At 34.2% G+C, this 27,006-nt stretch overlaps 2 protein-coding genes across 2 annotated transcripts in view; both read left to right on the forward strand.

Moving 5' to 3' along the window:
- Positions 1 to 27,006, forward strand: part of Abd-B (Homeobox protein abdominal B) — a 645,906-nt gene that overhangs the window by 8,984 nt on the left and 609,916 nt on the right. The gene's annotated exons all lie outside the window — the stretch shown is intronic.
- Positions 10,766 to 11,332, forward strand: LOC140433632 (uncharacterized). Its single transcript, XM_072521614.1, has one exon. It carries the CDS (start codon positions 10,766 to 10,768, stop codon positions 11,330 to 11,332), a length of 567 nt encoding a protein of 188 aa, XP_072377715.1.

The following is a 27,006-nucleotide window of genomic DNA, read 5'->3' on the forward strand; positions in this document are numbered from 1 at the left end:
ATACTTCGCACTAATGTTAGGTGTCTATCCCACCATACTGAGTTAAGATGTCGGATTGCTGTTCTTGTTTTGCTCTATTTTGAACATTTAATTTGTACTTAACACTTGCTATTACCTATAATTTTGTATATTTGTTTAGTTAGTTAGTACTTAATTAGTACTATTGTAATGTAACCATTTAATTGCACACTATATAACATTGTATTCATATGGGCATATGGGTTTTGCGACCCCTGCTCAAATTTATTGTAAAATAAATAAAATAAAATAATAAAAAGAAATATTGTTCTGAAGCTATTTTCTTGTGGCATTTTAAATTAATTACTATTTAACTGGGAATAAGCCACAATTAAAGGTTAAAATACGTTTATTGACGTTTCAATTTCCACTTCGGAAATCGTTTTCGAAGTAGAAATTGAAACGTCAATAAACGTATTTTAACCTTTAATTGTGGCTTATTCCCAGTTAAATAGTAATTAATAAAAAGAAAATTGAACCCATAAAATGAGATTCGAGAAAATAATCCACTTAATTATTATTAAGGTATAGATGTATGATATGAAAGTTTAGAATGCATTTTTTTAAAATTATATATATACATCGGTTTAGAACGTCTTTCGACGTTGTCCGATACCTAAACACCATCTCTTCCTATCTTCGCAGTCGTTTGTTGTTAAATTTCTTTCACTCATGGACTTGTTTACGCCGTGTTGCCATTCTAATCTGGGTCTTCCTCTTTTCCGTCGACCTATCGGTTGCCATTCTATTACTTTTTTGGAGAGTCTTGATGCTGGCATCCGTTGAACATGCCCATACCACCTTAATTGTTTCTTCTCTATATCTTGAGTTATATTTCCTTCTATTCCCATACGTTGTTTTATTACATCATTTCTGATTCGGTCTCGTCTGGAAATACCTAAAGATCTTCTCATTGCATCCATCTCTACTGCTTCTATTCGCTTTTTGTTCTTTTCACTAATTCTCCATGTTTCAGCGCCATAAAGAAGAGTAGTTTTAATCATGGTCTCATATATATTAAATTTCCTTCCTTTCGTTATCTCTTTACTCCACAGTATACTATTGAGACATCCTAACACTTTCTTTGCTTGAGTGATTCGTTTTTCTATTTCCCGTGTATCAGTTCCTGTATTGTCAAAGGCAACACCCAAGTAGTCATAGCTCTGACAGCAGGAAATATGTTGTCCGTTTTCGAGGTATATGTTATCTGACTCGTTTCCAATACAAAGATATTTGGTTTTTGTTGTATTGACATTCATTCCCCAGTCGTTATATTCTTCTATCAGTTTTCTTAGCATGTACTGCATGTCTTCCCTGTCGGTCGCTAGCACTACCTGGTCATCAGCAAACTGGAGTGTATATATACATTCATTGCTAAGCTCTATACCCATCCTATGTACCTTTCTTTTTCATCTTTCCAATGCCGCTGCAACATATATCTTGAATAAGGTTGGTGAGATACAGCATCCCTGTCGCAAGCCTTTTGTAACCAGGAATTCTTCCGTTAGATATTTTCCTATTTTTATCTGTGCCTTAGTGTCTCTATATAGTTCTTGTACAGCATTTATCAATGTGTGGTTGATGTTAGATCTTTTCAACGTTGTCCACAGTTTTGTTAAGGGGATGTTGTCATATGCTTTTTGCAGGTCTACAAAAGTAATATGAGTTTCTAGATTCTTAGCCGATCTTTTTTCTATTATTTGTTTAAGACAAAATACGTTATCGGTGCACGATCTTCCTGCACGGAACCCGCTTTGTTCTTCCTCTTCATTGTGCTTATATTCTTCCTCGATCATATTTCTCAAAATTCGTCCATACAGTCTGCTCAGGGTGCTGGTTACCGACGGTTAGTTTTTTTAAATTATGTATGTGTATATTTCATCTTTTTCTATAATAATTTTAGTACTCTAAATAGTAAACTAATAAGTTTGTTATATTACTCAATAAGGTAACCTATACAACACTAAAACGTATTGGATACCTTTTCCAAATCGATTGGTATATAATTAAATACAAATTATTAAAAATCACCACCTTCTAAACGTTAATTTGCGATTCATACCTACGATTATAAGTCCGGTTAATATTAAGAAATATATTGAGCTACCTACCACACTTGTCTGCAGGATATGGTATATTTATGTACATATAAAATTGTTTTATGTGTCCATACACTCACTTTTCCTTTTATTGCTACTTAAATTACTTGTATTGAATTATTGCAATATTATCAAACTAATTGAACTATTTACATACTTAAACGAAATAAAGTAACGCAAATATAGCGAATTACAATTGTTTAAGTCGGTTGAATAATTAGTGTTTGCTGTATATTTAGGTTTTTAATTTTTGTATTATGCCTACTTATATTCCTACACTGTGCATTATCCGACGGTAAAAATAATTCCGTGTACAATAGGAACATGGTGATTCTTTAACTTGGTATCTTTGGTGTACGATTTTTAGCAACTGTTCTCATATCTAATTGCCTGAATAATTATACTGTGTTTCTTTTGAACTGTTCTTAATTTTTTTGTGAAGTAGCCGTAAAATTTGGCTCTTGATTTAGGTCAAATATTAAACATTGTTTTATAAAAACACTTGGACAACGAAGTACAAATTTTACACCACACTATTCAGTTCTAACAAGCGATCTAACGTATGAAATTGATTATTATGTAATAAACTTTGATCAAATGAAAGGCAGATATCGAGCACAGTTTATTAACTAAATCTTGCCCAAGTACTTTCGCTTCCTAGAGCATCTTCATGGGTATTTCGTCAATTTTGCCCTATCCAACAATCATAGAATATCATAAACATAAAATTGTACATTACTCTACACTACACAAGGACAAACAGTTTAAAATTTTTAAAATAGGCGAAGCTACATTATGGTTGGCATCAGGAGAGAGAACGGCTCTTGGTCTTAACGGAAATATTTAACATTTCCGTTAGTTTCCGCTTTTATCTCATATATATTTTTTTTAATTTGCTGTCCAACCTATTAACCCTTTCGCTACGGGCCAAGTATCGGTTGCGCGTTGCTCGTATACGGCGCCGGGAAAATTTTGCACTTCGCGATCGAGACGGCCACTCAGTAGTTTACATTCTTTATATTGAAGTGGTTGAATCGTTTTTCGTTTGTCGATAGTTTGTTTATATTCGTTTTATCGAAGTAGTGAAATTTGTTTTCGTAAAACTTCAAAAAAACGGTATTCAGAAAGTACGGCGATAGGGTGGGTGATGTGCTGCTGCGTATGTACGGCATCAGTATGGTGTATTTGTGGATCGTAACGTACATGAACGCTACTAGTAGGCAAGATGGACAATGTAGAACGTACTATTACGATTATAGCTCTTCAAAGATGTAAATACTTAAAAATGTACGGTGACAGAATCTGAACGATGGAGATTAATTTGCGTAATAGTACGGCGCTCGCTCATCAAAGCTGCAAATGAAAATCGTACTTTTACAGCAACAGTATCGAAAGAGTTAAAACATGTCCTCAAAAAACGCTAAAGTTGGTTTTTTCGTCATTTTTATTGTTTATTTGCATTTTATATTTAAAGTAAACATTTTATGAAATAAATCACAGGAAATTTTTCGTCTTAAAATAACCCAAAGTAGATTCGAAGCAAAAAATGCAATTTTGTATAATTTATTTAAAAATTGTTATAAATAAATAGGTTGCCTATCAATTAAATTAAGTTACATCTTGTGGGCATAAAATCGCTTATAAAAATCGACGCGTAGGAGCGACTTAGTTTAATCTTTAAAATAAATGAGTTGATAGAGGGGATAAGACTTTATATAAATAGTAAAACTATATGTCTTATGTGCGTTACTTCTTCTTCTTCAAGTGCCCTCTCCGCTACGGAGTTTGGCAATCATCATTGCTATTCGTATCTTTGAAGCTGTTGCTTTAAATAATTGGTTAGATGTGCACTGGAACCAGTCTCTTAAATTGCGCAGCCAAGATATACGTCGTCTCCCCACGATTCGTTTGCCCTGAATCTTTCCTTGGATAATTAACTGGAGCAATCGATACTTTTTCCCTCTCATCACATGACCAGATATTCCAACTTTCTTCTCTTGGTGGTAATCAACAGCTCCCGTTCTTTGTTCATTCTTCGAAGAACTACACTATTTGTTACTTTGTCTGTCCAAGGTATTTTCAAAATTCTTCTGTATATCCACATTTCGAAGGCCTCTAGTTTATCGGTATTGCTCTTGTTTAAAGTCCAAGTCTCTACTCCGTACAGCAGTATCGAGAAGATGTAGCATCTAACCAATCTCATTTTCAGGTTTAAGTTAATGTTATGACTTGCCAGAATGTCCTTCATATTAACAAAATCAGCTCGAGCCTTTCCAATTCTAGCTTTTATTTCTTCTGTGATGTCATTGTTGTAATTAACGCTTGTTCCCAAATATTTATATTTGTGCACCCGTTCGATTTCGTTATTGCGAAAGGTTTGCATTCAATCTTTGTTTTTTTGAAATAATCATGAATTTCGTCTTCTTGACGTTCATTGTTAACCCTTTCTCTTCACTAGAAAATGTGCGTTACTACCACTTTAAAATTATTTATCCTTAGAATTTGAAAAAACATATGATTAAACTTCCGTATCCCTATCATAAAGAGATCAACTGTTACGCGCAATTAATCATTAACTTTTTTTTCTAATTAAATCAAATATCTCCTCTAACGATTAGTATAACACAATCAGAACTAATGGCTCCAATAAACGTTTCTTTGCTTAATTGTCACAATTTTATTAGAATAATTAAATGGTTACGATAATGAAATTAGAATGTCTTGGAGCAGTGTGATTTAAATTAATTATTGTTTTTATACGAGGATAGAGTTTTTATTATCGTTTCTCTTTACTGGTCTATTTGATAAAATTCTCAATATGTAATTCTCATGTATATTGAATTATTAATGGTAAAAGTCGAACACATTTGTTTTATTATTGTAAATTATGAACACTCTATGCAAATTTTCTTTTTATTACTTTCAGTACTCTAGATCTATATTAGATGAAGCATTTTATTTTCATTTTTTTTTCGTTTTTGCATTAAGATAATTTCTTTCTTTATATATAATTCGGATATTTGTCTGCTTTTTTTACCTCATTTTGTACAAATACTCTCTCATAAAAATTTTGCAGAACATTTTTGTCTTGCTCTTTTTACACAGAGGTAAGCAATTATCACTGCTATCCTTATCTTTGAGGTCGCTGCACGGAACAATTGTATTGAATTGGTTCCGAAACATTTTCTGAGATTTTACAACCAAGACATTCTTCTTCATCCTATGTTGCATTTACCTTTAAATAGGTGGGTATTATGACGAAGAACAAGCCGGATTTCGAAAAGCCAGATCATGTCTAGATAATGCATTGATCATGAGACAAGTGATAGAAAAGAACAAAGAGGAGAATATTGAAGCACATATAACATTTATCGACTAGGTGGGTATAGACTAGGAGAGACTAGACTAAGCATAGGTGTATGGGTGCAAGATACAGAGGTGCAAATAAAAGAAGGGAAGGAAATAAAATTATTTAAGTAAAAAAGGGGGGGTAGCGGGTAGGAACTCTTTAAACTCTTGAAGATAGTCCTATCAGGGAAATTAAATCAATCCCTGCCCTCCGCAGATTCCGGGGATTTTCTGACCCAGGAAACTAGTACCTGTTTAGGGTCCCATATCCAGGGTCACGGATGAAGTCCACAACGGTAGCCACGGCGGAGAAGCGAAGCTTCGGTACGATACGGATGGCAGAAGTGGCAACCCTCGATTTTAGGGTTACTATAGAATCAAACCAAACATGCAGCGTCTGATCCAGAATAGGCGGCTGCAAACAGCGTCTGACCCAGATTGGGCCGCTGATTTAGAAACTCACCAACACGCAAGGCAAGCGCGGTGTTTTAATTGCCAAATTTACTCCCGTCATGGCGAATTTTAAACGAATCGTGAATAGTGAACCCCAGGTGGGTAGATCAGTAATGGTAAGTCCCACACCTCATAAGTTCTGCCTCAAGGATTCTGGGGGAGGCAAAAATTCGCAAACGACAAAATCGAAAAAAAACATATTGATGCTTATTGCTACCTACAATGCGGGAAGTCTGTTGTCAGAAGAAAGACTTACAGCGATGGAGAGTGAAATGTCAAATATCAAATTAGACATAATAGAAGTCAGCAAAGTGAGAAGGAAAGGAGAAAGTCTGAAGACCCAAAGTACAGGGCATCTTTTCTACAGTATGGGTAATGAAGAAACATCAGAGGGAGGTATTGGGTTTTTTATACATAGAAAGCATAGCGATAAAATAACATATATTAAGGAAATATCGAACAGAGTTGCCTATTTAACATTACAACTTAATAAAAGATACAGCATCAAAATAATTCAGGTCTATGCACCAACAACCACCCATTCAGATGAAAAAGTCGAAGAATTCTACGACGGTATCTCAATAGCCCTAAACGACGTATCCACACAATACGTGATAATATGTGGTGATTTCAATGTGAAAACAGGAATCAAAGCATGTCCAGAAGAAACATCACTTGGACAATTTGGACTAAATGGAAGAAATGAAAAAGGAAAGACCTAATTGGTTTTCTCCTTCAGAATAATCTAGTCCAAATAAATAGCTTTTTCTATAAGAAACCACATAGAAGATGGACCCAGATATTAAAACAAAAAACCCAAATTGACTTATTAATTACAAACAAAACAGCAATCATCCAAGACGTAACGGTCCTAAATGCATTCAACACTGGTAGCGACCATAAAATGGTAAGAGCAGAAGTTAAAATAAGCACAAATGAGAGAGACGCAGATTATACCTATAAATACGAAAACAAAAAAAAATAATATTTATAAATACGAAACCAATACCAATATGAACCTAACCTAGAGATATTAAAGAATATCAAGGCGACATCGAAACCAAACTGAGAAACAACACAGACATAACTCTCAACGAAAACGTAGATGCACTAAACCAACATATTACGTAAGCCATTGAAGAAAGCATGAGAAAAACACTGTCCCAGAAATAAGAATGAAGAAAAACTTAGTACTGACACCAGGAATGTAATGAAACAAACAAGTCTTATTATAGAAAGAAATGATCCAAATGGAGAGCAAAAGAGCTTAAGAAAGTACAATACACTAAAGATCTAACAAACCATAGAAAATAATAAAGGCCTAAAAAGTCTGCGAAGAAAACTAAATAATGGAAAAAGTCAGATCATTAAATTAGGGCGAAATAACAACAAATAGAGAGGAGCTTTTAACAATAGTAGAAGACTTATATGGAGAACTTTATAAAAGCAGACAGGTAAACCAAACACAGCTAAAAGATGCAATAAGCAAAACAATATAAAATCAAGGCTCTGAACTTATGCCAGAAATAACTGTCAGTGAAATTAGACAAGCGATGAATAAAATGAAATCCAATAAATCACCAGGAGACGATGGAGTTGTGATCGACGCTGTTAAGAATGGTGGTGAACCTCTAATGAGGAAAATAAAAGATCTCTTTAATCTATGTTTGACAAAGAAATCCATACCATCTGAATGGAATGGAGCCAAAACAATTCCTCTGCACAAAAAAGGAGAAAAAACCGATCTGGAAAATTACCGACCAATCAGTCTGTTAAACCATCTTTATAAACTTTTCACTAGAGTAATCACCACAAGATTAGACAAAAAATTAGACATATATCAAAGTAGAGAACAAGCTGGATTCAGAGCAAACTTTGGAACCAACGATCACCTCCAAACAATAAAACAACTCATCGAAAAATCTATGGAATATAACAAGCCCTTAGTTTTAACATTCGTAGATTTCCACAAAGCATTCGACTCAGTAGAACTCGACAGTGTTATAGAAGCATATATATTACATATTCGAGCCTAATATGTAATATGTATATATAAAAATGCGACAAGCTCGATACAACTACACGCTAACAGCAATCAAATAAAAATCCAAAGAGGTATCCGACAAGGTAATACGTTGTCACCTAAACTTTTCATATCGGCTCTAAAAAAAGTGATCAAAACCCTTGAATGGGATGGCAAAGAAATAATGGACAGAGAGATGCTACACCACCTAAGCTACGCAGACGATATAGTCCTGATTGCAGACGATTTGGGACAAATAAAGAAAATGTTGGAAGAACTTAGTACAGCCTGCCATAAAATAGGTTTAAAAATGAATATAACAAAAAAAATATATGACGAACTTAGTACCAAGTAAACACCTTGAAATACGAAATGAAGAAATAGAACTGGTAGATAAATACATTATATATATATATATATATATATATATATATATATATATATATATATATATATATATATATATCTGGGTCACGAAATTAAGATAAGTAAGGACTTCCAAACAACCGAAGTATCCAGAAGAATAATACAAGGATGGCAGCATACGGAGCACTTAGGAACGTTTTTAAGAGTGACATCCCAACTAATATGAAGAAAAAAGTTTTCGGCCAATGCGTGCTACCGGTGATGACCTATGGACTAGGAGAATAGAGTGCTGTGGACGATGAAAACAGTGAACCCATAATGTAAAAAAGACAAAGAAGAAGAAGAAGAAGGATTATATGTTTCAAATATTGTAGTTTTCTGACTTTTACATTATGTTATACAGTATTTTTTCATGGGTCGTTTTTTATTGGAATGATATCGTTTGAATTATAATGATATGATAAGTTTTTTCAATATACTTAATACACATTAGACTGACATTTCTTTTGATCATTTATAATGAACATTTTTTTGATCATCTTAACCATAAATTATTTGTAATCATTTCGTGTTTATGATTTTGTGATTTTTAAAATTATTATGTATATATACATGTATATATATATATATACATATATATATGTATATATATATATATATGTATATATATATATATATATATATATATATATATATATATATATATATAAATAACTAAGTTCACGGGAAGAACCGCGTTGAGAATATAAAACTCTACGTTTCGGCACATATTTTGGAGCTATGATCAAGAGGGATATGATTCCGTTCGAGTTCGAAGTCTCAATTTGCCTACTCCCCTCATTCGTGACGTATCTTGTTCTCCATAAATACGAGAACTGTCAAACAGCACTGAGTTCTCAATCTGCCTACTACTCAGTGTCGAGTGACTTTGACCGAGTGACCGTCACTCGACACTGAGGAGTAAACAGATTGAGACCTCAGTGCCGTTTGACGGTATTAATACTTTTGGAGAAAAAGATACTGGTACGTCACGAGTGAGGGGAGTAGGCAGATTGAGACCTCGAACTCGAACGGAACCAGATACCTCTTGATAATGGCTCCAAAATGGGTGCCGAAACGTCGAATTTTAAATTCTCAACGCGATTCTTCCCGAGAACTTGGTAATTTTCATTTACCTGACCGCGGAAATGTATTCGAACATAATATAAGGTGAATAATAAACAGACAGCTTCTCTTAACACGTTCACGCCGCTACCAGATACGTGGGTCTGGTATAAACTTTACGTTCAACCGGCACTGAAATTTGGAGATCTTGCGCTAGCGCCGACAACGATAACATGGCTAATTATGAACTAAATCTTATGATATAGGTACCTACGGAATCGTCATGATGTGCTTTATATTTTAGTTCTGTTTTAAGTTACCAGATGCCAGCACCTGGTAACGTCCCACAAAGAAATTTTTTACGCCATGGGATTTACCAGAACTCCGTATCTGGTTATTAGTGTTATAGTAAACATTGTACAAGTCAGTTGTTTTTTTTATTAAAATCCATAAAAATGTCGTCTAGAGGCGAAAAATTGGTTAAAATGGTGCTAAACAAGCACCAAAATGCTTGGATACAAACTAAAAGTGAATCTGATAGTGATCCATTTGAAAAGTTGGCTGATGAAGATCCTGAATACATTCCTAGTGAAGATAGCGACAATTCTGATAGGGACGAATCCATATATTTGAACGAAGAAGTATCCAGTGATATAGAAACTGATAATTATGAATCGGAAAAAGAAATTGGTAAGAAGAAAAATGAATCTTATAATTTGATTCTCATTATCTTTATTTTTAGGTGATGCTGGGGAAGATGTATGGACTGACATTCAGGAAACAGATAAATTAGATTTTGATGAATATCCTACAGATTCTAAAATAAATATTCAATGTGAAAATATGAGCCCGTTGGATATTTTTTGTCTATTTGTCACAGATGAAATTTTGGAATTAATTGTTCAAGAAACCAATAGATATGATAGACGAAAGTATGGTACCATGGCGTGGTCGTTTGAGTATGCGGCAATATATAAAAAACAAACGCCATAAATATGGCGTTAAATTATATAAACTATATACCGTCAGTGGATATACATATAAAGTGATGGTTTACCGTGGAAAAGAAAACAATATGATAAACAAAAGCCATTCTCAGAAAGTTGTGCTGACCTTAATGAATAGCTTGTTAGATGCCCGACGAACTTTATATGCTGATAACTTTTATTCGGGCATTCCTCTTGCAAAAGATCTATTAGATCGCCAAAAATTTTATTGTGGGACTCTTAGAAGCAATCGGAAAGGTATTCCAAAGGGAATAGTTCAAAAGAAACTAAAGAAAAATAAAATAATTGGCATTAAAAATAAGGACAATATAAAGGTAATCCGTTAGCAAGACAAGAGATCGGTATTAATGTTATCCAGTAAACCTGAGCATACCCTAAATTTCTGCACTACGGGCAAGAAAAAGAGATCAAAACCAAGGGAGGAACCAGTGGAATATATTTTTAAACCGCAAGTTATCCAAGACTACAACAAAGCTAAAAAAGGTGTAGATTACAGTGACCAAATGGCAGCTTATTATTCTTCCTTACGGAGAGGTCTTAAGTGGTATCATAAGGTAGTCTTCGAACTAATCTTTGGTGCTACAATAATCAACAGCTGGATTATCTATAATAAAACAAACATCGAAAAAAAGATACCAATGCTAACATTTCGTGAACAGTTAGCATTACAACTTTCAAATCAAAATGAGTGTATTTCTGAAACCAACTTATCAAAACGAAAACATTGTCTGCAACGAGAAGAAGGTCCTGGTAGAAAACGTAGACGAAATTGCGTTGATTGTTACAAGAAGTTGAGACAGACTATGAAAAGTAAGGAAGCTGACAAGAAGGTGACCAAAGTAAACACTTTTTGTGAAAATTGCGAAAAGAAACCAGCTTTGTGCTTAACTTGTTTTAATGATAGACATATCTAATTATTAAAAACTATTTTAATTATTATATATTTTTGTACACTTTAATATTACTTCAAATGAAAATTGATCATTTTATTTATTTTTTAAAAGTAAAATATTTCAAATTGCCACATAAGTATCAGTATATTTTTTATATACCGTAAATACTTTACCGGACATCGGAATCTGGTGCTATGTCTGCCAGAAATGGATTAGAGTGTTTACTATGAGATGGCAGTGTTAGATTCAAGGTAATTTCAAATACAAAGTCACAGAAACCATTTATTTATAGATATGTTTACCAGACCCATAGGTCTGGTATCGTCCAAACAGTAGACAGTGTTACCAGATACAGGGATCTGGTAAAGTCAATAAATGTTACTGACAAATTTAATGCCGTCGTGAACGTGTTAAACTGTTAACTAGTTTGGTTCTGAATTATTTCTGTAATTAATATAATATCATCAACACATAGAAAATTGTTCCGGGGTTTATTTATCATTTGTTATCTTCCAAGTGTAATATCTTAAAAAGGTTGCGCAAATCTCTAGAAGATAAATCAAAATATTCTACAATAAGTCAAGTGTATAAAAAGTTAAAATATATATCTAAGATAGTACTTTCCTTTCTGTTAAATTTTATATACATCTCAGGTAATTTTTGTTTAGATTTTTTCTATGATTCTAAGTAAAACATGAATAATAAACCGATCCAATTTTAATCATTGCTGCTATAAATAGTTGTTTACAAAACTGATACGGGCTACCTTTAACTAATAAAACGTCGGATATTTCAAGATCAAGTTATTATAACACAGACATTTTTAAATAGCTAACCTCGATCGATTATAGCTAATTGGGTTTTGTGTTTTAATCTGGTAGTAAATGAAATTATTCATTGCTGATAATACCTATTTTATCTGAAATTTTCTAGAGAACAATGTATGTATTGTTAAATTATGTAGGATTGTAGTTGGTAACTTGTTTGATATGATTTTTCACCGTTACGAATCAGCTGGCTCGTAAGAAACAATTCAAGTATTTTGTTCGATCTAAAATATCAAGGTGACTATTAAGAAGAAGGATACGTTGGGAAAACCTATCATAGAATTACGTACATAAAAGCAGATACAATTGTACCTACTTTTAATACGAGTATAAAAATACTCAAAACAAGAAATTAATATTTGTGAGATATATACACTGCCCTACAAAATTGACCGGACAATAAGTTTACTTAAAAAAACTTAAATTTTAATATTTTTTATTGTATATTCAATTAACAAACCATAAAATTAAAAACAAGCTGTAAAATATTGGTTAATTTAACAACAACAAAAATTTTTGAGATCGAAATCATAAAGTAATTCTAAAATATGCACCTGTTTTAATGATACCACAGTTTTACCATATTTTGACAGTCATGGAGTTAAGGTCTGGACTTCTTAGAGGCCAGGCTAGTACCCGAATGCAAACATCCTTAAATAATTGCATTTGTTACCCCGGATACGAGCGGTTGAGCAATATGCCACATTAGGAGCAAATGTTTATCTACAAAGTGCATATAAAGTACCATACGTTGTTTCATTCATCCCCTAATGTATACTACTCCCCAGACATAACAAGATCAGTATATACTTGCAAAAAAATATTGCACGATACCATTATCTCTCCACAATTAAATTGTACTAGGAGAGAAGTAACATTAGGAATAACGTTCTCCAGGCCTTCTCCACACTCTTTGGCAACTATCAGGTAAATATGTCGTAAAACAAGACTCATCTGTAAAAAGAATGTTTCCCCAGTCTTCCATATCTCAAGCTGCATGAGCACGAGAGATTATAAGAGGAAGAACGCACAAGTATTGTCCTCGTTGAGCTGCGTCCAATAAAGAGCCTGTAGCAGGTACATACTATGATACATTTCCTTCGCTTAATCTTCTGCGTACGGTACCAAGGGAAACTTCTTCTTCTTCTGGTTCCTATCCGTTTCGGATGTTGGAAATCATATTGGCAATCATGACCTTGCTCGCTGCGGCTCGAAACAGCTCCGTTGAGGTTTTCTTAAACCATGTTCTTAAATTCCGCAGCCATGATATTCTCCTTCTACCGGGTCCTCGCTTACCTTTGACTTTACCTTGCAATATAGACTGCAGCAGGGAGTAACGGTGCTGATTTCTCATAACGTGTCCCAGATATTGCAATTTTATGCGTTTGATCGTAAACACAATCTCTGGTTCCTTCTTCATTTTTTCTAGAACATCGTTGTTCGTGATCCTTGCTGTCCATGATATTCTCAGCATTCTTCTATAAAGCCACATCTCAAATGCTTCAAGTTTTTTAATAGTGGTGTCTGTAAGCGTCCATGCCTCCGCCCCGTACAACAACACAGAGAAAACATAGCATCTCAAATGTCTCATTTTTGTATCCAGGGATATGTTGTGACTTTTGAAGATGGCGCTCATTTTGTTAAAGACCGTTCTTGCCTTTCCTATGCGGCACTTTATTTCCTGTACATTGCTCCACTGTTCGTCTATAATAGTTCCCAGGTAGCAATACTGTTTTACTCGCTCTATCTGCGTCCCATTAATGTATAGATGAGCCCCATTTATATTCTCCTTGCTGACAATCATTTGTTTGGTTTTGTGGGTATTAATGTTTAGTCCGTACTGTTGACTGTACTCGTTTATTCTGTCCATTAGCCTCTGAAGTCCCTCTAAACTATCTGCTATCACCATGGTGTCGTCGGCATATCTAACATTGTTTACTCTTTCACCATTTAGAAGGATGCCTTCGTCTATTCCGTAAAGAGCCTCGTTAAAAATTTTTTCTGAGTACATATTAAATATCAACGGCGATAGAATACATCCCTGTCTAACTCCGCGTAGTATTTTTGGGAAACTATGATGCCATAAATATCTACCTGTCTCCGAGTCAAAGCTGTAGCGGTAACTTTCCTCCCTCGAAATGCTAAGTCAAAGTCCAAGATCTTCCCCGACGTTTGTTGCTCTTCTTCTTTCCTGTCCAGGCCTTCTTGAGTAAGAACCAGTTTTTCGAATTCTATCTAAAGTATAGGATATTGTACTTTACTGAACGCTAAATATTTCTTCAATACACCGACTGTCACGCCCATCATTATACAGAGCGTCAACTTGCGCTATTTGATCTGGTCTCATTGTAAATTATTATTAAAAATACTTTACATTTTCGAAAAAGTAACCAACAATACGCCAAAAAGAAATACAAACAATTTAACAAGCATTATTTTACAGGTCAATGAGAACACCTTAACAAAAACTTTCTTTTTGGCCACCACAAATGACAGACTTTTAAAAAATCAATGGAAAGAGACATCTTATATTTTGATAAATATATTTAATTATTATAAGGGGCAAATCAACAAAACAAAAAGAGAACACTTTGGAATTTCACGAATCTGGTTAATTATGCGAAGCAACCTCGAGCTAAGATTAATACTATTACAGGAATAATATTAAACTTAACAACTTTCGACATCTTTTTCGATGTCTACTTCAGGGCTTCCGAGGTCTCAGTCTCCCGAGCCCCCAGACATTACTACAATTATCACTAACCAATGCATTGCTGGTGCTGGTAATAGGAGACGCGTCATTTATACCGTCGATGGTGACGTGGTTTGGGTGGAGGTTGACGTGGGGGTTAACGTGGGGATTGGCGCGGGCATAGCCGCGGGGGTTGACGCGAACATTTCTGACAGTAGGATTTTGTACATTATAACGATACGATACGATACGATATTCCATTTACTTCCACTAAAACTGTAGCTCACGTTAATAAAATAGATAAGAAAACTGTTTCAAAGGTTTTGAAAAAAAATACATTTCATACAAAATACAAATGATTTAAAAAATAACAATAATGGATGGAATATTGTAAAACCATGATTCATCATCATCAACCTGTATGCGTTCACTGCTGGACATAGGTCTCCCCCAGCTCTTTTTATTTATCCCTGTCTTGTGTGACTTGCACCCAGTTAGTGCTAGCACACTTTAGGTCGTCAGTCCATCTAGTTGGTGGGCGTCCTCAAAATAATACGTTTTGTCCATTGGTTGTCTGATAATCTAGCGACGTGTCATGTCCAATTCCATTTTAGTGAGATTTTTTCGATGACATCTGTTGTTTTCGTTGTACGACGTATTTCTTCGTTTGGGATTCGGTCTCTCAGAAAGAAACCCAACATCTGACCCAGCAATATCCCTCTGAGTCACGCAAAGCACTGCAAATCCGCTCCATAAGTAACTACAGGTAACACACATTGGTCAAAGATTTTCCTTTTGGGGCATATGGGTAGATTCGATTTAAATACATAGTTTAATTTACCAAAACGATTGCACAGGCTAATCCTATGCGACGTGGGAGCATCCTATGGGAGCTCACATGTCTGGTTATCTCTGCCCAACCGAATTTCATGTCCTAAGTACTTATACGATGTAGTCTGCACAATATCCCTTCCATCAACAGCAATATTTTGTTTTAGGACCAAATTAGTCATTATTTGCGGCTTGTTCATATTAATCTTTAGTCCGATCTCCAAGGAAGCGTAATATAACTTTTCAAACATTATTATTGAATCATCCATACGATCGGCTATAAGGACGATGTCATCTGCAAATCTCAAATGACTGAGCTCCTCTCCATTTATGTAGATATCAGGCTCCTTCAGATGTGCTTTCTTACAACTATGTTCTAAAAGCGTTGTGAATAGCTTCGGAGGAACGGTGTCTCCATGCAGTACTCCTCGCTGTATACAGAATTTATTTGTTTCTTGTTCAGATAGTCTTACGCTAGCTGTGGCATTTTGGTAGATATATTTGATTAAGTTAGTGTAGCGATGGTCTATTCGGCAATCTTTCAATGCTTTAAACATCTTCTGATACCTTATGTTATCGAATGCTTTCTCGTGATTACCGGGTTAGATAATATTGTTTACGTCAAAATCTATGCATCCACTCCATATAAAAGAGTGAATAACACATACGATGGCGTACATGTGTGTGCGTTATGTTTATGTAGCAGACGAGCAAGGATACAAAGCTAGTTTCTGCTACTTTAAAACTGGAATATTTTGGTTGAGGGAATAAACCCTAACATCAACTCTGGTCCTGTAGGTCAGGACTATAATCGTTCCACTAGTTCGACTAATTAGAAAATACAACAACGAGAAAATTATAAAAACTATAGAAGACAACAAAAACATGAAAGCATTGAGGAGAAAAATGGAAAATGGCAAAAAAGAAATCTTTCAACTTAAAGACAAAAATGAAAATATTATCTCAGATAGACCAAGCATATTACATATAGCAGAAAGTTTCTATGAAACATTATATAAAAGTCAAGTTATTCTAGAGCTCATCGAACAACCAATACAAAAGGTACATAATGTATAATGGGAGGATATACCAGATATATCACGAGAGGAAATTCAACATGCCCTCAAAAATATGAAAAATAATGGAGCTCCGGGGGAAGATGGTGTAGTCATTGAGACAATTAAACTAAGAGGTCCACTTTTGATGTCCCGAATCAAACATTCCAAGTAAATGGAAGAATTCGGTTACAATCCTCCTCCACAAAAAAGGGGATAAATCAGATCTCGAAAACTATAGGCCAATTAGTTTGCTTAACCACCTATACAAGCTCTTTACTCGAATACTGACAAACAGATTAGGAGCAAAACTCGATTTCTATCAATCAGAAGAACAGGCAGGATTTCGAGCGGGACACGAAACAAACGACCATTTGCAATGCCTTAAAACTCTAGTTGAAAAGTCTATCGAATATAACAGATCCCTTGCTCTTATCTTTGTCGACTTCCACAAAGCATTTGACACAGTCGAAACAGTTGCTATCTTAAAAGCACTATCAGAATGCAGAATAGATCACAGGTATGCAAATATTATTCGAAATATATACGAAAATGTATATACAACAACCGTTAACCTACATTGCATGACTGAGAAGATAAAAATTGGCAGAGGGGTGCGGCAGGGAGATACCTTGTCGCCAAAACTATTTATAACAGTTATGGAGTACGCATTTAAACGGCTAGAGTGGGAATCAAAGGGTATTAGCATCGATGGAAAGATATTCAATCATCTCAGATATGCCGATGATATTGTTCTCATAACAGACAACTTAGGAGAAGCCAGAGTTATGCTACAATAACTACAGCAAGTAACCCAGAAAGTCGATTTAAAAATAAACTATGGAAAAACAAAAATGATAACCAATCTCGTCCCCCAATGAGCTAATAGAAATCGAAAAGTCGCCCATAGAACTTGTGGAAAAATATGTGTATTTAGGCACGAAATAAGGTTAACGCGAGATAACCAAACATGCGAGCTACTTAGAAGAATAAGTCTGGGTTGGGCTGCATTCGGAAAAATGAGAGACGTATTTAAAACAAATATACCGATCCATTTAAAAAGAAAAGCTTTTAACCAGTGCGTTCTATCAGTCCTCACATACGGAGCAGAAACCTTAACTCTCACAAAAACATCAGCCGAAAAATTGAGAAGGAATCAACGAAACATGGAGAGATCAATGCTTGGAATAAGCTTAAGAAATAGAATAAGAAACGAGGAAGTTCGTAGACGAACCGGAGTGGAAGACATTATCGAACATATTACAAGGCAAAAATGGAGATGGGTAGGACATGTTGCAAGAATGAAAGACGACAGTTGGACAAAAAAATTGCTTGAGTGGAGACCACGGGCTGACAAGCGAAGCCGAGGAAGACCCCCAACGCAATGGACCGACGACCTCAAAAGAATCGTGACCAATTGAATAGTTGAGGCGCAGAACAGAAGCAGATGGAAAAGTCTAGAGGAGGCATGTTCAACAATGGACAACCCAGGGCTGATTGATGATGATGAGTTCGACTAATTGACTTGACGATGATTATGGAAACTTGAAATATAAAATAACTTACCGAAAAATTTGCAATTATACTAAAGAAGTCGGAAATATTAAGGTAGATATTCTTGTACTAACGGAGATAAAGAAAAAATGAGTTGGTATAGAAAGAAAAGTGCCATACATCGTTGATTGAATAACCCCATACATACACTAAAGCCTGAAAAAAAAAACGAATGCCTCGCAATGATTCAATAACGGTTTTAAAAATGAATCTATATAAATATTTTTATGTATTTATACTGTGGTTTATGTTTTACTCACTTTACACAACATAAATAAAACATTTTTCCCAACTGACATGCGTTCAGGAAATAAAGAAAAATCTGCTTAATTATTTTGAATCATATAAATCCTTTTTTAATTTATTTATGACAACGAAGACTATTAGTAAATTATAATTGACGAAATTGTAGCGGCTTATGTAATGGATGTTTATTTTTATTTACATGGCATATATCATTATTAATATTAATTTAGACTTTTATAGAGCAGTAAATGTAATTTAAAGAAACTATTAAAATTTTTATTTGATAGTAATTTTATTTTCAAAGCTCACTTGTGTAAAAAATGATATTCCCGTGAATGACTTTTGAGAGCGAATGTGAAAGGCAGTGTTTATGCGATACATAATTGAAAGCAAACATATAAACTTAAATATTATAGGTATACAACCTGTTAAAGACAATTATTAAATCGGTCGTATAAAATTATTGTAAAATATAGTTATTTATTAATTTCAACGATATTGAAATAAAAACTATATAAAAATTTATTTAAATTTCAGAAAAAGGAGAAAGTCTCCTAAGAGCAAGGCTCACCTCTTTATGAAATACCAAAAGTTAAAACTTTTTTTAATGATCAAAGGATCACAAACTATTCTCTGTTCACAAATTGTTGAGAGCACGAAATATACCTCAAACTCATAAAACGGTCGTAAATCATAGGCGTTCCTAAGGTGTTTATTTATTAAATAATAATATAATGTTTTAATACTGTTATATATAATATTGATAATATTTGAATACTAATATATTTAGCAAAAAAACAATTAAAACTTTCACGACTAATGTTGGTTATTATATTATATTAATAAAAATAAGAATTTAACCATTAACAATTTTGTAAATAAGAATACCTTATCTCTTTGGATATTTCAATACTAATCTTCGCGTTGAATCACTTTACTAGAAAACCTGGAATTCATATCCGAATGTACTATTCGTTGCAAGATAATTAAGATGGAATTCCCCAGATTTTTAATAATATAATTATATTCGAAACTTAACTTGAAAGGGTGAAGTTATTACGAACGAAAACAATTTTTTTGTTTAGTACGTTTTTGATCGCATGTAATTTAAGGCTCGTCGGTGTTTCCGCGTCTACGGCAGTAAGTAGCGTCTCGAATATTTCTTTTGCGAATTATATGCAGTGTGTGAGTGATTTTTTATTCCATATACCTACGAACATATACGTACCTTTCGCTCGTGCTCGTTTTGTTGGATTGTTTGTGATGGCTTCATCATCAAGTTTTACACCGGTACTGTTGCGTACAGTCAGTAAGTCTGTCTATTACCAAGAGAGAAGACTATTGTCCTGAATGTTCACGATGCCCTGGTTTCTCAGAATCCCACAAACACTGTTCGCAACATAGTCGTTGTGAAAGTTGTGCCAACATGACCGGCCTAGGAGAGTCAACTTTATATAGGTTCCTATCAGAAAGAAAAAAACACAGTATAGCTAACCCAAACACAAACGAAAACTTAAAGAGAGGGAAAAAGCCTATTGAAATTGATGAATTTGCCAAAAATGGTATTCGAAGGAAAATTCATAGATTTTTTTTCAAAAAAGAAATACCAAACCTAAACAAAATTTTACAAGAAGTTAGAGACGACCCGGATTTGCCTCATATCGGACGAACTAAATTGTGGCAAGTTTTAAAAGAATTAAATTTCCGGTGGGAGAAATCAGACCGAAAATCACTTTTGATTGACCGGGAGGAGAAGATGATGTTGGAGAAGAAATTATCTAAGATTCATACGAAAATTACGGGCTGAAGAAAGGCCCATCTTCTACCAGGATGAAACGTGGGTAAACTCAGGTCATACTCTAAAAAAAATTTGGTCAGATAAAAATATATTAAGCTCCAGGCAAGCCTTTATGGAAGGTTGGTCTACTGGTATCTCCCCACCTTCTGGTAAAGGCAGTAGATTAATAATTTCCCACATTGGCAGTGAAAAAGGATTTGTTAAGCATGGTTTGTTGGAATTTCATTCCAAAACCACAAAAGACTATCACGAGGAGATGACAGCTGATGTTTTCGAAGAGTATTTTGAGCAAATGATTGAACACATACCACCAAATTCAATTATAGTATTAGATAATGCACCTTATCATTCACGACTAGTAGAAAGACTTCTAACGAATGCGTGGAAGAAACAGGATATTCTTGACTGGCTGCGGAATAAGTATTTGCCTTACGAAGATGGAATGGTAAAAGCAGAACTTTTAAAAATTGCCCAACAACACAAATCTAAGTTCAAGAAATACGTAGTTGACAAAATGGCGGAAAGGCGAAACATCACAGTCTTTAGACTTCCCACCCTACCACTGCGAAATAAATCCAATTGATCTCATTTGGGCACAAATGAAAAGTTATGTGGCTAGAAAAAATACGTCATATAAAATACAAGCTGTACGTGAATTGTTATACGAGTCTTTATAACATATTACAAAACAAAACTGGAAAGATGCAGTAAGACATGTAATAGAAGAAGAACAAAAAATGTGGGATCTTGATAACATAATTGATGTTATCCTAACCGTAGAGATTATTAACCTAATTATTAACCCTCAAGACGACTCGGATTCCAAAGTTGATCCTATTTATTTTGAATATGAATAGTTCTTTAATCGTAATTATATAAGGTAAGTAATAGTAGTTGTAATCGTAAGGTATTAAAGGGGAAAGGCGCAAAATGTCGCCTGTCAAAATCTTCAATGTGTTTTAAATGTATCCATTTTTTTTTAAATCCTGAGAAAACTAAAAAGCATTTTTGAAAAATCTAAAGGCAGAATGAAATATTTTTTAGAATAAATAAAAAGTTTCTTTTACATGCAATATTTTTAATTAAAAATTATACTATATTTTCTCTTTTATTTTCACCCCTGTTACATAACATATTAAAATAAACATTGTAGAAGTTTTCAGGGACTTTCTGCCCTGAGTAATAATGTAATCTTTCATTCTGCGTTTAAATTTTTCAAAAATATTTATTAATTTTCTCCCGATTCGAAAATAATGGATACATTTAAAACACATTGGAAATTTTGCCAGGCGACATTTGGCGCCTTTTTCCTTAATTAAATAAATGTATCTTTTACAAATGGCAAGAAACTTTTTATTTTTGAATAAAATAAATAAGTTTTATTAAAAAATACAATTTACATAAGTACAATTTAAAAAATATATTTATTTAGTTCAAATAAATGTTTCAATCATATACTCTACGACACTGGTCGTTCATATCTAACCATTCAAAATACCCCCGTAATAGGATTATAAGGTATTGTATTCCTTCAGATATAAGGTGGGTTAGTCGAAAACGTCTTAAACCGTCAGTTTTAGGTTGGTTTTTACTATTATATCGTATTACCTATCCTCTCTGTGTTTCAGTTTTCTAATTAGGGTTAAACTTGTAGTGTGCTATCAACAAATTGTGAACCGTGTATAACTATTAAATATGGAGAGAAACAAAATTGAAAAATTCGGGGATATATTCAAGTTCACACTTAGAGTGTAGTACAGTACGGCTAAGATTATTCGGCTATTCTTATGGAGTATAAATGCACAGGGTTGTAGCCCTTCGCCAGCTGTTGATTTCTCACTCACTATTAATAATAATAATATCTGTTTCTACATTTTTCTTCCCTACATCCTTTCATTTGTATGATTAGCCATCATAAATTAGATTAGCCCGAGGATTAACATTTACTACATATTAGTAATCAAAATTTTACAAGCCGGCACTGCTAGCGACTTGCTCGATTCCGGAAGAGTTATTCAGGGACGCAGCTCTATATTAGTTTACAAAAAGTTTAATTAAGCTTAAGGTTTTTTTCCTAATTTGGCATTTTCCGGGAAATGGTATTTTCTGATATACATCAACAATATCGTTGAATATTTTAAATGTAGAAACCTAAGGGAATACTTAATTAAAAATATCAATCAGTATATTTTAGCGAAACATGGTTCAAAACGTTTAACGAAACATGGAAAAGAGTACAAAAATGATGGTGATTTATATGGGTAAATTGTTGATGCATAATGGAATATAAATATTCCTAGCATTGCTCTGAATGGCTTGATTAAGCTTGGGTATACAGTTTACTTTATTCGCTATCGACATTCACTTCATCTTCCCTCGTTAGAGGTCGCTAAAAGCATACTCTGGTAATTATTTTTCTGTAATTGCCATACTAGCCGGTGCGTTTTGATTTAGTTTCAGTCTTTTTACAAGTCTCCCTGATGACGGGTAGACCCAGAAACAAGTGTAAGAGAATGGTAAGAGACTCGATTGAAATCCAAACGCAAACGTCTATATATATATATATATATATATATATATATATATATATATATATATATATATATATATATATATATATATATATATTTATCAATAATTATGTTTTACCGAAACATGGTTCATTTAAAAAAATATATACTAGATAAGGAGGCTTAGTGGGTGCTAATAGAACAGCAACTAAAATTAAAATGCTTATCAATATTTAGCTTGCCTCTTTAGAATGAGTTTTTACCGTTACAAGCAATACATTTATACAAAGAACTGCAAAGAAGAAACTAAAATATTTTATAGATAACTTAACAGGTCTTAATACTTTGTGTGAACCAAAACCAGTGTTACATTTAATGAAAATACTACACTTTTTTATTGACTAGCAAACACCGTATTAGTATTCTGCAGAATCTGGTTACCGATACTGAAAGAACATGAGTTAGGAGTTATCTCACAATGTCTTGCATTTATTATTATTCATTACAAACAGCATTTAGCATTTAGAATTTACGAAAAAACTTCCTTCGTTGTATCAAATATTTTTTTTAACTAGACAAGTTGTTTTATATTACACTTCACTGCCTTACCCAGTTTTTCGTTGATTCCTTTATTATTGATTTAATATACCTTTTATATATTAAACTTTAAAAACGCCCCACGACTAATCAAAGAGGAATAAGACAAGATAGTATGCAACTATAAGATAGTATCCAATTGGGCTTGGGTTTACGTTAAAGTAATCAGCAACACAACCTACCAATGCTGCTCGGTTTCGTAGATTACACCAAGCCTTTTGATTGAGTAAAATGGGATCCCATCTAAAATATAATGGAACATATCATCATCATCATCATCAATGGCGCTACAACTCTTCGTGAGTCTTTGCCGCGTTTACTATTGCCTTCCGTGTTTGTCGGTCCTGTGCCAGTAATTCCCATTGTCGCACTCCCATTTTCTCTAGATCTTCTTTGACTGCATCTTTCCACCTTTTTCTAGGCCGCCCTACAGACCTTCTTCCCTCTGGCCTTTCCCAGAACACATTGTTTATAAGGCGATTATCGTTACTGCGTATCACATGCCCTGCCCATCTGAGTCTATTGGCCTTTATATATCTGACTAAATTTTTTTTTCCGAATAGAGACTCTAGCTCGTTATTGTATCTGCCCCTCCATTCGTTTGTCACGCTGTCTCTGCAAGGGCCATATATCATTCGAAGAATTTTACGTTCCCACACCAGCAATTTATTTATTTCTCTTTTTGTTAGCGTCCATGTTTCGCTTCCATACGCAATTGCAGGTCATATTATGGTCTTATATATCCGGATTTTTGTACCTCATGAAATAAGTTTTGACTTCATTAGATGTTGCATTGTAAAGAAAGATCTGTTTCCTGCCATTATTCTCGTTTCAATTTCTCGCTCTAATTTGTTGTCATTTGTGATTGTTGCTTTTGTGTTTTGTCTTGTCTGTTTTTTCTTCATTTTTTTTAGATCGATGTTTAATGCAGATTCTTCAAAGCTCGAGAAAATATCCTTAATTTCTAATGTTGATTGTGCTACTGCGTCTACGTCATCGGGAAAGGCGAGTATGATTTTTGCTCCCCGAGCAGTTATGTCTGGTTTGATTTTTGGATATATTTTTCGCATGACATATTCTAAGGCCAGGTTGAACAACAATGGGGATAAAGGATCTTCCTGTCTCGGTCCAGAATTTACGCAGAAAGCATTTGATATTTCTCCCCCTATTCTAACTTGTTCCAAAGAGTTACTTACACACATTTGTGTTACCGCAGCTAGTTTCTTGGATACGTCGAGCTCAATCCTTCCATAATGTTGCACGATTAATTGAATCATAAGCCTGTTTGAAGTCGAAAAAAATCTGATGTACGTCGTGATTATATTCCCAATACTTCTCAAGCATTTGTCTTATTGTAAATATTTGATCAATAGTTGATCTGCCAGGCCTGAAACCAGACTGGCAGTCTCCAACTATTTCTTCGGCGTATGGTCCTAATCTTTTTAATAATATCGAAGCCAATATTTTATATGTAGTGTTTATTAGTGAGATTCCTTTGTAATTCTTGCCTGATTTCTTTTTTCCTTTCTTGTGTATTGGTACAATAATACTACCACACCATTCTTTCGGCATTATTTCTTGTTGCCAGGCCATTTCAATTAATTACTGGATTTTACTTATGAGTTCATGACCGCCTGTTTTGGAAAATATGGGAGTCTCTAATCACCTAGTTAACCTTATAAGAAATCTGTATGATAAAACTCAGCAAAAGTTAAAATACACCGAATATATCCAGAAGCGTTTAAAAGAAAGAACGTAACTAGACAGGGCTGCATACTATCAACATTATTATATAACATAATTATATTCTGAACATATAATGAAGAAAATACTAGAGAAACGGGATGAAGAAATCACTATAGAAGGCAGAAAAATCAGCAACCTGGCAGCGAATGAAGTCGAAATGATTACAGTCATTCAACGGCTAAGCCGGATAAGCGAAGAATTCGAATTCGAACAAGTGGCGAATTTCGAAGTGGTAGATAGATTTGTATACTTGGGCTCCCTGAGAACCGACAATTGCGATTGCTTCTCAGAAAACAAGCGTAGACTAGCAATGGCTCGAACCGTAACAGCTAAATTGATTAAAATATGGAAAAACCAAACAATAACAAGGAGTTACCTGAATGACTCTTAAAAAAATCGATAGGAGTGAGATCGAAGCCTTCAAAATGTGGGTCTATAGAAGAGTTCTACGCGTGTCCTGGACAGAACATAGAACCAACCTGTCAATTCTGGAACAGATTTATACAAAAGACAGGCAACAAAAAAAAAGTAAACCGAGCATACCTAATTTAAGAATATATAATAATAAGAACGCCAAAGACCAAGAAGAAGATCTCCAGCACGATGAACAAACCAAATGAAGACTCTGTTGCTTTTTGCACATACGATAAGCTTTATTTAACATATAAAACCATCAGAAAGGGAGGAAAATGTCTTCAAAAACCTAAAAAGAAAAAAAAAACTTCATTTTATATCTTCTAGCACCGTCAGACCATATAAGACGTAGAGGCAGAAACGCAGAGGTTATGCTTAAACAACTAAGTAGAATCTATAAAAAAGATTACGTTATCATGATGTTGATTGATGTATAGATTAGTATTGTACTGATATGTAAGTATTTTCTTTTATTCATTTATCTTACCTTATTTTATTTTATTAAAAATGACCCATACAGTCAACATCAGAGTGAAGCTGGTCTACAGAATCTTAATATTTAATATAAATTTCAAGCACACATACATATTTCTTACTACCATTGAAATAGAGTACACAACATCCGAAGATATACGAATCCGATGAGGATTGCGACAAGGTTGCGTCTTATCACCGCTATTATTTAATCTGTAATCGTAATCTATATTCAGAAAAGCATTAGACGAGGTTCAAGGTAGAATCAAGATTAACGGAACTAGCATAGACATCAGGTACGCTGATGATACCGACCTAATAGCAAGCAAAGCACAAGAACTGCAAAATATAAAAAATGCGGTAGTTCGTCATAGCGAAATGTTCGGTTTGCATCTAAATATTTCCAAAACTAAAATTCTAGTATTTTTAGAGATACCAACAAACGTACATTTGTATGCCAAGGGACAAATAATAGAACAGGTTACTTCCATAAAATATTTCGGAGCAAAGATCAACAGCCAGTGTAACCCAAAAAATGAATTCCTATCAAGAAGCAAAGAAAACACTTATGAACATAAAACAATTTTTTCCGATCAATTTTCAAGATCAGACCTTAGCCTAGAGCTCAGAATTCGAATGATCAGATGTTACGTTTTCTCTGTTTTGCTGTATGGCTGTAAAAGTTGGCTTTCACACCCACAAGAATAGATGGCTTTGAAATGTATATATACAGACGGATGCTGAGAATTCCATGGATACAAAAAGTTACCAATGGTGCGATACTTCGGCGCGTAAGTAATCAAAAAGAATTACTCAGCATAATCAAAGAGAGAAAAATTCAATACTTATGTCATGTGTTAAGAGGTGGAAGATGCCAAAACTCGTGGCTGAAAGACCTTAGGAGATGGTTTGACCGCTCATCCACAGAAATCTTCCTTGCAGCAGTATCCA

Source organism: Diabrotica undecimpunctata, chromosome 2, assembly GCF_040954645.1.
Source record: "Diabrotica undecimpunctata isolate CICGRU chromosome 2, icDiaUnde3, whole genome shotgun sequence".
Classification (NCBI taxonomy): Eukaryota; Metazoa; Arthropoda; class Insecta; order Coleoptera; family Chrysomelidae; genus Diabrotica; species Diabrotica undecimpunctata.

Excerpts from the sequence above, each read along its gene's own strand:
- LOC140433632 (XM_072521614.1), top strand. The coding sequence starts at position 10,766 with ATGTTATCCAGTAAACCTGAGCATACCCTAAATTTCTGCACTACGGGC.